General features: G+C 42.4%; 1 protein-coding gene across 2 annotated transcripts in view; it reads left to right on the forward strand.

Annotated features, from left to right (window-relative positions):
- The window catches only part of LOC306934212 (betaine--homocysteine S-methyltransferase 1-like), a 23779-nt gene extending 9085 nt beyond the window's left edge, over positions 1–14694 (forward strand). Inside the window, exons 1-8 of one of the 2 annotated variants that reach the window (XM_079516755.1) lie at positions 9018–9117; positions 10356–10488; positions 11009–11121; positions 11472–11663; positions 12456–12603; positions 13015–13197; positions 13350–13578; positions 14038–14694. In XM_079516755.1, coding sequence (XP_079372881.1) covers positions 9100–9117; positions 10356–10488; positions 11009–11121; positions 11472–11663; positions 12456–12603; positions 13015–13197; positions 13350–13578; positions 14038–14218 — 1197 coding nt within the window. In that variant the 5' untranslated portion in view covers positions 9018–9099 and the 3' untranslated portion in view covers positions 14219–14694. Of the gene's footprint in view, positions 1–9017; positions 9118–10355; positions 10489–11008; positions 11122–11471; positions 11664–12455; positions 12604–13014; positions 13198–13349; positions 13579–14037 lie in introns of those variants that run through there. The other variant, XM_079516756.1, reaches the window with a different exon arrangement.
- The last annotated feature ends 109 nt before the right edge of the window (positions 14695–14803 follow it).

Genomic DNA, 14803 nt, shown 5'->3' on the forward strand with positions numbered 1-14803 from the left:
GTGCGTGCGTGCGTGAGTGTTTGTGACCATGTGAGGAGGAGGGGTATTCCCTCAAAAACCTGAAGAGCCTGTGAGCTCTAATGTAATTTCGGAATAGTCTATGGCTTTATTGGAAGCATCGTCTTGACTTGTTTCAAACTACATGCATTATCTTCACAACTTCAATCTCCTCCACTGAATCAGTGTCAAGGAATCGTCCCTTATTTGGAAACTAAAATACGTGTCCCTTATGGAACTGATAACACTTGGTCCCTTATATTTTGTGAATCAGTCACTGACACACATCTTACAAATTCAAACAGCTTATACATATAATACAGTTTGTTAACCACTTAAACCACTCTAGACTTAGCAAACTTGACCTGCATCTATACTTGGACCGCTTTTTTCGACACCAAATCTCAGCCAAAAATTACCGACGTACAAGCTCACAACGCGACCCATTGTGAGCTTGTAGATCTGCTATTTTTGGCTAATGTTCCCCTCGGAATGGGGGAGATCATTTTCTGAGCGTCCTTTATTTATCTTGAAATTAAGGGATACCCGGCCGAGTGTCTCATATTTGGATTTCATGTAGTTGGCAACCCTATAGCAGCCATGCACCTTTCTGCAGCTTCTCTGCATGAGACACCGGCACCGATGTGAGATTACAAGGCAGGTTAAAAGGCTTTACAGTTGAAAGATAAGTTGTTTTACTGTAGGCTGACATTATTTACAGTAAGCTCTCTGGCTGTAATGGGGATGGGTGGAAGTAATGAAATGCTGCAGAGTACTTACGTTACACTCGTAATTATGAGCAGGTCTGGTTTCACCTTGTGATCTGTCTCTCTCTCCCTCTGTTCACACTATAGTCACAGTGGTGGAAAACGTATTCAAATTCTTTACTTACTGTAAGTTAAAGTATCAATACAGCCATGTAGAAATACTCTGTTACAAGTAAAAGTCCTAAATTAGATAGTTACTTAAGTAAAAGTATTATATTATTATTATTATTATTATTATTATTATTATTATTATTATTATTATTATTATTATTATTATTATTATTATTATTATTATTATTATTATTATTATTATAAAAGTACAAACGTATTGGTATAAAAATGTACTAAAGTAGAAAGTACTTTCCCATTTCACAAGTTCATGTGTATAAAATGTATTCAAATATTTTTTAAATAGCAGATCTACAAGCTCACAATGCATCGCATTGCGATGCATTATGAGCTTGTAGATCAGCTATTTTCAAACTACAAAGTAACTATAGTAACTAAAAACCAAATAATTGTAATGGAGTAAAAGTAAGATTTGCCTCTGCGATGCAGTGGAGTAGAAGTAAAAGTACTGAACCTCTGAGAGTGTAGAATCAGAATCGGAATCAGAATCACTGTATTTGTCACTTTCCCCATGCACTTACATACATAAAGTATTTCCCCTCAGTCACTTGAGGTGCAACATACAACATCAAGCCTATATCTTAAGCCCAAACCACACCAATGATTCGTCATGCAACTCCTTGCAACATGCAACTACTTGCAACCATTATTCCCAATAAGGAGTTGCATTGGTGTGGTGTAAAATGGTTTTGTCACAAGGAGTTCCAACTAGTTGCGACCAGTTGCAAGAAGCCTGGGATCGAACTGGAAACTACAAATGGAACCAAATGGTCAATTTAAACCACTGCTTTGGGCAGCTGAAAGATAAAGAAGTGGGTATATAGATTTTAATGTTTTACAACAGACTGACACGAATAGGAACTCCACACAATGATGATGCGATACTATGGCGCCCTCTGGTGTAAAACAGCTGTCATGCATTTTAACCAGTAGAGGGGAATTTCCATGGAAAATGGAACAACTGTTTTTGTTTGAATTCATCATCACAGATATTGTTATAAAGCCAGTAGGACCACGGCAGCAGTAGAGTATAAGGAGTACACTTAAGGTGCATCTGCTTGCATCCAGTAATCGTCGTAATGTCATGAAGATAGGAAGCAAGACCTCATGATCACTACTGGGTCACAAGATATGATGCCATTCCTCTTGTGTATTTGTGTGTGGTCTCTGTGTTCTCTGTGTGCGTGGGTGTGACTGTATGTATTACTATACTGTTGAAGACCAAATGGCCCCATAAGTTTAGTAGAATCTGAGTAGAATCTTTTTGTTATGCTTACAATTACGAAAAGAGTCGGGTTGGGGTTAGAATTAGACCTTTAGGGGCCAGGTTTAAGGATTGAGTTTGAGGTTTTTTTTACAATAGGAGATCTACAAGTATAGTCATACAAGTGCATGCGTGTGTGTGTGTGTGTGTGTGTGTGTGTGTGTGTGTGTGTGTGTGTGTGTGTGTGTGTGTGTGTGTGTGTGTGCGCGCGCGCGTGTGCGTATGTTTGTGTGTAGGGGTTAACCAGGATTTTTAAGTTGAGCTGCTGCAGCAGTAGCCTACTGTACATGAAAGAAGACCTTATCTTATCAGAAGTTGATGTGTGTGTATTTACATCAATGTGTTCAGATGGAGTCTGTCTGTTTCTCTTTTGGTCTCACTCTTTCTGTGCATAGTCTTTTTCTAGTTCCCCCCTCACACACACACGCACGCACGCACGCACGCACGCACGCACGCACGCGCGCGCGCGCACGCACACACACACACACACACACACACACACACACACACACACACACACACACACACACACACACACACACACACACACACACACACACACACACACACACTCTCTCTCTCTCTCTCTCTCTCTCTGTGGCCTACATATCCACAAAGAATGGGTGGTTACAGCAGAATGTGCTTTTTCGACTTACGCTGTGATTGGCCCACAGAAAGGGGTGGAGGTAAACAGGCAGGGGGTTGTACTGTGATTGGCCCACAGAAAGGGGTGGAGGTAAACAGGCAGGGGGTTGTAGTGACACGGGGAGCCTTTCTGTTGGAAGAGATGACAAAATAGAGAGAGGGAAAGGAGAAACAAGCAGAGGCGATAGAAAACAGCACAGATTAAAGGATTAGTATACCCAAAAGATTGAATTCACAACCTCATGCCAGTGGATAGGCAGATAAAGTTTCTTTATCCACAAAACACTCCATGGAGTTTGGTAGAAGAAATGTCATAGCAGCTTTCCCTAACACAACTGAAGCCAGTCCTTTTTTCGAGGGGCCCCCAACCTGAGGTCTGCGGATCCTTTGGACAATTCGCTGGTGGTCCACGATGCCAGTCTGTACGGAAATTAGTTAGGCCTATTGTTTTTAATTCAGAAGAATATAAAGATACGTCAGCTCAAAAACAGTTTACAATGGCCAACAGTTGTTTTTCTTAGTGAAATATATTTCTGTGAAATGCAGGTGAAAAGCAAGCCTTTTGCAGACCAATCTGAGTCCAAAACCGTAACAGAAAAAACTCCTGCACGCTGTCTTCAAATTTTAACCTTCATCAGGTTATCTCCTGATGGTCTAGGACCGAAATGTTGTTGCATGATGTCCCATTAAAGTATACATTTGTTTCTGTTACTGTATTTTTTGGGGTAGAGAGAAAAAGTCAGCATGCCAAGTAGAGACCCCTGGAGGTCTCCAGTCAATATAGGGTTACACTATTTGTATTGGTTGAGATTAGAAATGTTTGTATAGTGATCTCAGGGAAAGCTAGGCAGTGGGGGTTGAGGGGAAGTATGGGTACAACAGTTGATCAAACAAACACATATAATCTATACAAAATAATTCATTTTAATATATTAATAAAAATGGGAGTGGGGTAATACAAATATCTCTAATTTTCAATTGAGGGTATGTGTGTGACTGACATCATACCCGGAAGTTATGCGGGAACGCCTACTGAGTGGCTGGCCTTGACAGCCCATACATCCAAACAGAAAAGTCCTATCTTATTGTTTAACAACGTTATGTGACGTTAAACTCACTTTGCCACTTGATTTGCCACTCACTGCATGCGCATACCCTCTATTCATGCCCAGCTTTGTGTGTCTGTGTACACCCCATAGCGATGATTTGATTGGCTGAGGGCTTAAAAAGTGAGGATAAAAAGTGAGGACGCCAAAACTAGTGATTGGCCGGAATGTGATGATGTATGATGATAAGAGCACCCCTCACTTTACACAAGTTGTAAATAGCAGATCTACAGGTAGTGTTTGGCATTTTATCTGCCTTTCCACTGGTATGAAGGTAGCCTCGGGAAGTTAAACCAGTATGATGGTGAACTATTCTTTTAAGAAGAAAAAGACAGCGAGAGCATCTGATATCAATGTGCACATTTTGCACTCAGCTCAATGGGTTCATCTAATTCTGGAGTAGTGAATTCTGCATGCAGTATTGGCTCAAATGTGGGAGCAACGACTTCCAGAACTCATCTCTGAGCTTTCTTTGGCTTCGCCTTTAAAGTGGCCTTCAAACTATCTAGGAATCTGCTGTAAAGAGAAACATGCACACGCAGATATTAATACCGTGCACATTGTTTTCTCTCTCTCACAGGAATCTTTACTGAGTACACACTTTTTAAAGTAATACTGCTTCCCTTCTCAGTTACACTATTCAGACCTCACAGCTGCCCAGTCTCTTCAGCTGTTGCCTACTGAGCGTCCCCACTGGAGCAACTGGGCACTGGGCAGTGATCAAAGTGGTGACCTATTTGCACAAAGCTTCCATTGTAGCCTACCAGTCTGGTACAGCACTGTGAACGGCTGAATCAAACACTTCAACAACTCTCTATCAGTGTTATAGCAGTCAATAGTTAACTAGGACCTTTATCTGTGTCATCATTAGCCATACAAATGTCCTCATACAGAGTTGAGGGCATCAAACATTACGTTGTGTCTCCATCCACTACCATTGAAAAAACGTTTTTCAGCCTCATATTTAATGCATTCAATTCTTATTTTAAACTTGATCTTAGTAAAGAACTAATATCTCGGGTGCAGTATAGTGACCGTGTATAATAGTTTTTTTTCTTTCTTTTTTTCTGTAAAACCTACATATTTTTTCAATTTTTTTGCAAACTCGTCATAAACAACCACAAGGACCACCAGGGCGGAACAAGGCGGATGGAGCCTGCTGGTCGGTCAAGGACCAATCAGAATGCTGATAATGGGTCGAGCAGGCTGCTGCTTAGCAGAAATGAAAAAAATGAAAAATGAAGATATTTTGAAATATTGTTTTGTATGATTATCTTTTTCAAATTTTTTGTGACTGGAAATGACGAATGATGACAACTTATTTTGTAGCACTTTCAGGCGGCGTAGTTACAGCCTCTGTGTAGCATCAGTTCAGTTGTCTGGCTTACATCTCCTCCATTTCCAACGCCTTCTCCCCCAGTCCCACTGTTCTCTCCCAGCTCCTGCCTACTGACCATGAACTGCCTTGGTTTCAGCCCCAGAGCTTGTGGAAACCAGTTGTGTCTACTAGTACTAGAATCTGTATAGAAACTAGGTGAAATGTCACTACAGCTGCTGGGAGCCACATAGTATCCGGCTCACACTGGAATAGCTGGAATGATTCCGAGAAAGGGCATACAGTCAGCATATACCATGCAAAAAGAATTCATAGAATTCATTTACACACTTACACATATTGCCACACACCAAAAGTGACGCAATCTGGGTTCAACGCGGTCTACTACGTTGACAAGACCCCCTATAGCATAGGGGAAGGATGACTGGAAGATAAGCAACTCTAAACTAGTCGACATGGACTTTGAAAACTCTTGTCTCAATGTGAGAGTTCTCGGTCTGCCAACTGACTCCACACTTTGGTGTCATTTTACACCAGTTATTTCGGCTCCCCCTCTCCCTTTTGCACATACTCACACTTGTGTGCTTGCGCGCACGCATGCACGCACACACACACACACACACACACACACACACACACACACACACACACACACACACACACACACACACACACACACACACACACACACACACACACACACACACACACACACACACACACACACACACACACACAGGCCTAATCAGTCACCGACCTATCGCTACTGACCACAAGAAGGGGTGAAAGGCTGTCAATTCATGAAAGCCTCCATAGCAGGCAGCAGTGCAACTTAAGCCTGTCTACTACTAGACGAGTAACCTGCCCATACTACAGTAGTCTGTAGTAATTAACCTATTAACTGCCATGTCTTTGAAGAGCTGGACTTTCATTGAATGTGTACTTTGAGCTACAGTACTCATGGTCTTGAAGTCAGATGATGGAGGTCACATACTTGCACTGCCTCGTTCCAGCATATATATTACATCAACACACACAGGGGTCACCCCCTGCCCTGGGTGAAGTCTATCTGTCCAGCTATCTGGTGCATTGAGGCCTAAGAATAACATTCCCCAGCTCAGAGACCACGTTTTTCCAAAAGCCCTTTTGCTCCTCATCTGACATTGGCTTAAAATTAATAGCACATTTGAGGCTCTTATACATATATTGTCATGCACCACAATGTCTTTATAATATATCTATATAGACAGACAGACAGACAGACAGACAGACAGACAGACAGACAGACAGACAGACAGACAGACAGACAGACAGACAGACAGACAGACAGACAGACAGACAGACAGACAGACAGACAGACAGACAGACAGACAGACAGACAGACAGACAGACAGACAGACAGACAGACAGACAGACAGACAGACAGACATCATGTCATTAAATAGGAAAACGCCAACTTGGACTATAGACAAAAAGCCGTAGCTGGTTCCCAATGGGGTCCACTTCACTGCTGCGAACCAAAAGTAGTAGATCTACAAGCTCACAACGAATTGCAGCATGATGCGTTATAAGCTTGTACATCTGCTATTTCCGGTGCGCAAGTATGCAAGTATATTTCAGGCACTATACATTAGTTGGAACAAGAGCCTGCATGGTTTTACGTACAGGCTGATGATGAAATCCCATTAAAGATAGACATTCTTCTGAACTTTGCCTCTGTTGATAAACACTTGACGGGGTCTGAACCATTCTCCCTGGAACTGGATTGACCCAGATCGAACTGCACGGGCAGCCACCATCCTGACCAAGGCCTGTGTGTGTGTGTGTGTGTGTGTGTGTGTGTGTGTGTGTGTGTGTGTGTGTGTGTGTGTGTGTGTGTGTGTGTGTGTGTGTGTGTGTGTGTGTGTGTGTGTGTGTGTGTGTGTGTGTGTGTGTGTGTGTGTGTGAGCGCGTGTGTGCGTGTGCATGTGCATGTGCACATGTGTGAGTGAGTGGAGGTGGTGAGACAGACAGAACAAAATGAGGGCCATGAAGACTGGGGTTTTTTGTTAGCCCGGTCAAAGTGCAATGATCTGTGAGCCAGTTTCATCACCTGGCCCAAGCTCATATTTTCACTTGCACAAAACATAGACCATGGACCTTCTGTCGTTACCCCAGTGGACCCCACACTGCAATCGTACAGACCTGACAAACACACGCACGCACGCACGCACGCACGCACGCACGCACGCACGCACGCACGCAACAGTCAATTAAATTGAATTTATGGATAGAAAAGATGGTAGCACTGACCTTTTGTTCAGAAAGGGATCTATGCTGCAAACAGGATGGTCCTTTTGCAAGCTCCAGACAATGTGAGGGCCCTTTGTCTTTGATTTGATATCATAGATCCCTTTCTGAACATTTGGACCTCCCTGGTTATCCTACGCACCTGGCACTAACCTTTGAGGTGTGCATGGGGGGGGGGGGATTTAAAGCCCAGTCCACACCAATGCAACCAGTTGCAAGAAATTGCAGCGGTCTGAAACTGGGCAGTCCAGTTTTGCTTTTGCATACGAAAGACCCGGGTTGGCATCCAAGTCACTCAACAGCGAAAGCTAACGATAGAATTCTATCCAACAGCAAATGGTATACAAACAGCATGGCTATTTGTAAAAGTTGCAGTATAGAGCATGTACAGTGTGTGGTTGTGTGCATGTGTGCATGCGTGCATGTGTGCCTGCATGCATGTGTGCATGCGTGCATGTGTGCATGCGTGTATGCACGGTGTGTCTCTGTAGTAGACAAATAGCTGGCTTGCTGTAATGGTGGCAGTGAACGGTAGAGGGTACAGTATGTGTGAGGGTATGGGATCGTCTCTAAACTCCACAGTTTAGAATTCAGAAGCCTTATGGCCTAAGGATAAGAACTGTCCGTGAGCCTGCTAGATCGCTCTGGTATTGTTTTCCAGAAGGTAGTGGAGTGAGCAGTCCATTGCTGTGGTGACTGGCATCACAGGACAAACACAGTGGCTTTAATTAACCCATTACGGTCTGAGGCCGATTCTTCAAATGCCTCCTAAATCAAACGTTTTTGTGCCAAGGACCCCCAAAATGATATGTATTTGGCCTCGGACCCCTCATCTGAAAATGTTTTGTGCCAAGGACCCCCAGAAGAGAAGATTTTTCAAAAATGTTCAAAAATTACTGTTCTAAACCACTTTAAGTTGCTATAGGCCTATACTGTATATAGCTAAAATCTTGACACAGATTCTTTGCTTTGAAGATTGTTATGGCATGGCCGTGGTGTTTTCCTTCCTTGGCTTGCTTCATAAGGTAATCATTCAGCAGACACACATTACATAGTCTCTTTTGCCCTCAACAGTCAACAGGTACTGTAGTAACAATAACCAATTTAGACCGGTTGTAAGTTAACCTATACGTTGTTATACCTACGTATATTAGTTTACCAGAGTCACCCCTTTTTCCCAGTTCACCAAATATCTTCCCTAAAAATAGCAGATCTACAAGCTCACGACACGTCACAACTCAACGTGTTGGGAGCTTACAGATTTGTTATTTTTCACCCAATGTTCGCCTATTATGCCATGCCCATAAATAGGGACGCTAGGGTTCATGTGGTTAACTCTGAGGTTGTCATTATTTGATACAGAGCCAGAATGCGTAGCGTTTCACAATAGACCAAATAGATATGTGCCAATCAGTAACAGATATCGCGCCATCAGATCCTCCCATTTTCATCCAGGGAATATAAAATTGGTCTTCAATGAATCTGATCACTCTGATCATTTTGGGGCACGAGCAGAGCTGGTTGCTAACAAGTGCTTAGCGCTACAACTGACTGTGGGAACGAGATATGGCACCTAGCAAGAAGGTAAACTGGCCTTTCTTTATGACATTGCACAACTACAATTCAAGATCGAGGCATAGTCCAAGCCAAGGAGAATGTCTCATCCTCTTTGAGACCATAACCACATAATTGCTTTTCCAATATATTTTAAGTAAATTACAAATACGTAGATAGTACATCTTACTACTAGAAGTCAATCTTTTGATCTGAAACAGCTATTATATTTAATTTACACTGACAAAGCTCAGAATTGGGTAGAATAAGATCTTACTGTAATTAAATGAAATACAGTGGAGTAGGCTATTGTACCAGACTGTAATACAATGTGTAAATAAACGATACCACCTGTATTAGTCTGCGTATGCAGTAGACAAAACATTTAATTGTATTGTTATGCTTACATTACTAGTAGGCCTAGTAGTTATTTAGGTAGTTCAATATTTCAATACAATAAAAACAAATAGAGAATGAACCTAAACCAAAATAACACCTTTATACTGACAGTAAATCTCTTAAAGCTGCATTAGGCAACTTTGGAGAAATGACAGATTCACGACCAAACTATATTGTGTAACATAATGTGCATAAAGGCAATGTTTATGGAGAAGAACTGGAAATGGTGGTAATTCTGCATAGAAATGTGGTTAATTCATGTGAATTAACCACATTAATCCGGCTTGACTGTCAGGCTTGACTGTCAGGCTTGACTTGTAAAATTGGTCATTCGTTCCAAGTATACAGTATATATCATGATATAGTTTAACTTATACCAGTGGTCATGGACTGGACTGGTGTGTCAGGGAAATGTTGCTTATATAACAACCAGAGTAGAGCAGCTGCTGCTGGAGAATCTCGGTTTTAAAACAACTAATCCAGTTTTCTTATCGTTGTATCCCTGACCTTAGATGCACGCTTGCACACACGCACGCAGGCACGCAGGCACGCACGCACGCACGCACGCACACGCACGCACATGCACACACACATGCAAACACACACGCACACACAATGACTTCATGCCATTGTGCTACTTTTTTCTCATGATAGATGTTTGCACATGGCTTCATCCTTCCTGTTAGGAAGCAGCCGTAATAGAGCTAAGTTAACCATCAAAGTGCAGAATATGTGAAAGGATTCCTGGTGGTTACATGGGCTTGTCAGAGAGCCCCCAATGTATGGATCCCCACCCCACCCCAATATGATGTAAGAGCAAATGGCTGCCATATGATCGATGAGTCTGTAATTTGGTCTGTGTTCGATAGGGAATCCTTGAACGGCTGGACGCTGGTGAGGTGGTCATTGGTGATGGAGGGTTTGTGTTCGCTCTTGAGAAGAGGGGGTACGTGAAGGCTGGGCCATGGACTCCTGAAGCTGCCTCCACGCACCCTGAAGCTGGTAAAAAAAAGGACATCTCAAACGTTTACATGTGTGCACGCATAGGGCTCATAAATAGAGGGTTCGATTTGTAAAGCAAAATACAGGGGGGGGGGGGGGACATTTTCTTGTCAACTTAAACCCTGTATACTTCTTTGTACAAAAGCTACTAAAATAGTCAATCTACAAGCTAACAGCTTGTGGGTACGCTTATTTATGGGTTATTATGGTAACATACTTTTTTAGTATTATTATTTTATTATAGTTAAATTATGATATTGCCAAACATAAATATATCTACATTTCACAAATGGAAATACATTTAATTCAGTCTGACCCGAACCAAGGATAATACATATCCCCAAAGGCAATAAAAAAAAAATCAATGATGAGAGGGGGGATATCAAAAGCAGAAGCATGATGTCCCCCGCATCCCCACCAGCAATTAGAACGCTGTGTACATGCTAAATACCTAAATATGCCATTCATGACAAGATGTCACTATTCATCTGACCTAACCTAACCTGCATGTATCCATCAGTGCGCCAGCTGCACAGAGAGTTCCTGAGGGCGGGATCTAACGTCATGCAGACATTCACATTCTATGCCAGTGATGATAAGCTGGAGAACAGGGGCCAGAACCTGGGTCTCACTGTGAGTATCAGGGCCGATATGTCACTCAAGACGATATATTAGGCATTATTTAACTTTGTTAATGCATTATAATTATAATTCGTATGCATTGGCAATTATGCAGCCGTTTTTTAAACATTTTCAAACATTTTCAAAAATGTACGATCAATTCTTTAAGGTCAGAATGCACCTCACCTGATCCATACATGCGACCTTACCCCAAGACAAAATATAAATGTTGCATGATGGTTAACACGACATACGATTTGTATTACTTCTATTCTGCTATTTTTAAATCAATCTCTGCTGCCACTTCTTTCCGCTCTGTTTTTAAGCCTTTGTCACCGTGATGCACATTAATGTGTCTGCAGGGAGCCCAGGTCAACGAGGCAGCGTGTAACCTGGCAAGAGAGGTAGCAAATGAAGGAGATGCTTTGGTGGCCGGTGGAGTTTGCCAGACGCCCTCCTACCTGAGCTGTAAGAGTGAGACTGAAGTGAAGGCCATCTTCAAGAAACAGCTGGACGTGTTCGTCAAGAAGAACGTGGACTTCCTGATTGCTGAGGTTAACTTACACCACATTCATTGCTGTCGGGCGCAAACCTGGTCCAAATGTGTTACTTTTCAAGATATGGAAAATATAGTTCTTAATACTTTATTTGGTATATTTTATATTATATAATATTTATAAAGCTCACTGACAGACTTAACCACCTTCACTTTCTGTCGGGGAGAAACCACCTAACTCCAAAATGTTTTTTCAGGAAATGAGGAAAACCATATATTTTTAAAACAATGCAATACTGCCTCATCAAAGTTGTTTTTTTGGGACTGCTACATTTACAGAGCAAATAAACATTCAGATTTCAAATATAAAGCTCACCCAAGGTGCCACGGATGTTAGAATTTTCCTGGGTCGGCTATTAAAACCTGTGCATTCCGCGTTGTTTAATAAAAAGCAATTTTATCCGTCCGGTGCGTTCGGAAATTCACAGTTGCACACCGGGAGCGCACTCACTTATTAGTTTGTATTGACAGTGTGGTCAGTGTACCTATTGTATATCGAACGCACCTCCCAACCGATAGGGGCGCGTAATTGAAAGCCTATGGTGAAAAAACGGAGAAACTGGCACGCTTTTTATTTAACAACGTGGAATGCATGGGTGCTAATAGCTGACCCAGGAAAATTCGAACATCCGTGGCATCTTGGCAACTTTATATTTGAAATCTGAACGTTTATGTACACGTTTGTTCTGTAAATGTATAGGAGTCCCAAAACAGGCTGAAGTTGAACCATGATGGCTGAAGGCTGAAACTTTCAGGTGTTGTATTGATAACATCATCTCTGCCTTTACAGTACTTTGAGCATGTGGAGGAAGCAGAGTGGGCCGTGCAGGTGTTGAAGGCCACCGGGAAGGTTGTAGCTGCTAACATGTGCATCGGACCAGAGGGAGACATGCACGGGGTCTCACCTGGGGACTGTGCTGTCAGGCTGGTCAAAGCTGGTGTGTACTTCCTTTAGCCTGGATTATTCACCTTCACTTCAAATCAGAGTCCAACTCTTGTCCAACAGCCAAGTAATAGTTGAGTAATTGAAACAATGACATAGTTCATATGACAGTATTTGAATACAGTACGATTACATTAAGCACTTGCACCCTATTTTATATGTAGTGACAGATGCTGAAAGTAGGCGATATACAAGCTCACAACACATCACATCGGCTGTTTTAGCTATTTTTACAAATTCATTTGACAAAACCTTTTTATTTTATTTGGGGGGAAGAAAATGTCTGTTAATAATAGGGATGTCAGGTTTAAAGTGGTGAAGTTGCTGTGTTTCATACATGCAGAGAAACATCTGAATTTAAATGATTTGCTAATAAAGTGTGACCTTATTGTCTTGACCTCTGTAGGTGCCCAGATTGTAGGAGTCAACTGCCACTTCGACCCCATGACTTGTGTGCAAGCAGTGAAGCTGATGAAGGAGGGAGTGGAAAAGGCTGGGTTGAAGGCTCACTACATGTGTCAGCCTCTGGCCTATCACACACCCGACTGCAACTGCCAGGGCTTCATCGACCTGCCAGAGTTCCCCTTCGGTAATGCCCACTGCTCATGAAATATTTCTAGGCGAAGTTTGTAGGGACAGCAATTGGTAACACCTGTATTTACCGTAATATTTCATGCCACTATGGCTACTGTGTAAAATAAATGTGAGATGAGATTTCATAAATGTTCCTGTTGTCCTCAGCGCTGGAGCCTAGGATCCTGACCCGTTGGGACATGCACAAGTACGCCAGGGAGGCCTACAATGTGGGCATCCGCTACATCGGTGGCTGCTGTGGTTTTGAGCCCTACCACATTAGAGCTGTGGCAGAAGAGCTGTCCGCTGAGAGAGGCATCGTGCCAGCGGGTTCAGAGAAGCATGGCAGATGGGGGGCCGGTCTGGAGATGCACACAAAGCCCTGGGTCAGAGCCAGGTGAGGACAGGCAGAAAGAGTGACTAGTGTAATAGTACTAGTGTTTCCCAAACAATAATTGTTCGGGACCCATTTTTGGGTTGCAGACCAATTTCTATGAGGCGCGAGTAAAATATTAAATTGCAAACACAGACAGACACTGAGATGTGTGAATTTATAGACATTTCTGGACAACCGATGGCGCTGATCAAACCGACTTCCCATTCTTCGATACACATGTCAAGGTTCATTGTTAATTAATTTCTTCTGGGTTGAATTAACAATGAGGTGTATCAGCGAGTGATCTAAAATTGTGTATTGTGACTGATGTATTGTGTACATGTGAATGTGATTATATGTGTGTTTCACATCAACACATCAACAAAGTCAAGTTTGACTTGACCTGACTTGACACGCAAGTGCCAAGTGTCACTTAGCGCTTCGCGTCTTTTTATCTGAGTATATGGCTTTGTCTTCAAGGGCACGTCGTGATTACTGGGAGCAGATCCTTCCTGCGTCTGGTCGTCCCCTGTGCCCGTCTCTGTCCACCCCAGCGGGCTGGGGCGTGACCAAAGGCCACGCCGACCTGCTGCAGCACAAGGAGGCCACAACAGTCCAGGAAATGAAGCATGTGGTAGAGAAGGCACAGAAACCCAAGTGAGAGAGAGAGTGTGCCTATCTTGATGTGGAGACAGAAAAGTGGAGGAGAAAGGAACAGAATAAGGACGTGGCGATGGGTCCTTCCCAATTCAGTTTATAAATGTATACAGGATAGGGGGGCACTATAGGGACATCTGGGCACCTATATAAAATTGGTTATTTTGTCCAAAGTGAACATGCACGGTACATCATTATCAGACTTATTTTTATCCTTCAACTTCTTGTCTATGCCCCCAAATTACTGGATATACATACAGCAATTTGTTTACTCAATTTAAGGTTACTTAAAAACATTTTCCAAATATTTTATTTGTTTCACATTTTGGACAAAATAGCCAATTTTACATCGAGGTGCCCAGATATCCCTAGAGTCCACCTATCCTGTTACCTTATAAACAATAAGCACTTGTAGGAACTGGTTCTGCTCTTAGGATGGAGCATGTCTGTATTGGCCCCAAAATAATAAATTGAGTTTAATCCCTCATCTTACTGTCTCGTGTTTTCAATATGGACTTGTTTAACAAATTACTTGGCAGCATTATACAAAACACAAACAACACAAACAGCATATAATCACATTCAGCAG

Source organism: Electrona antarctica, assembly GCF_951216825.1.
Source record: "Electrona antarctica genome assembly, chromosome: 12".
In the NCBI taxonomy this organism is placed as follows: Eukaryota; Metazoa; Chordata; class Actinopteri; order Myctophiformes; family Myctophidae; genus Electrona; species Electrona antarctica.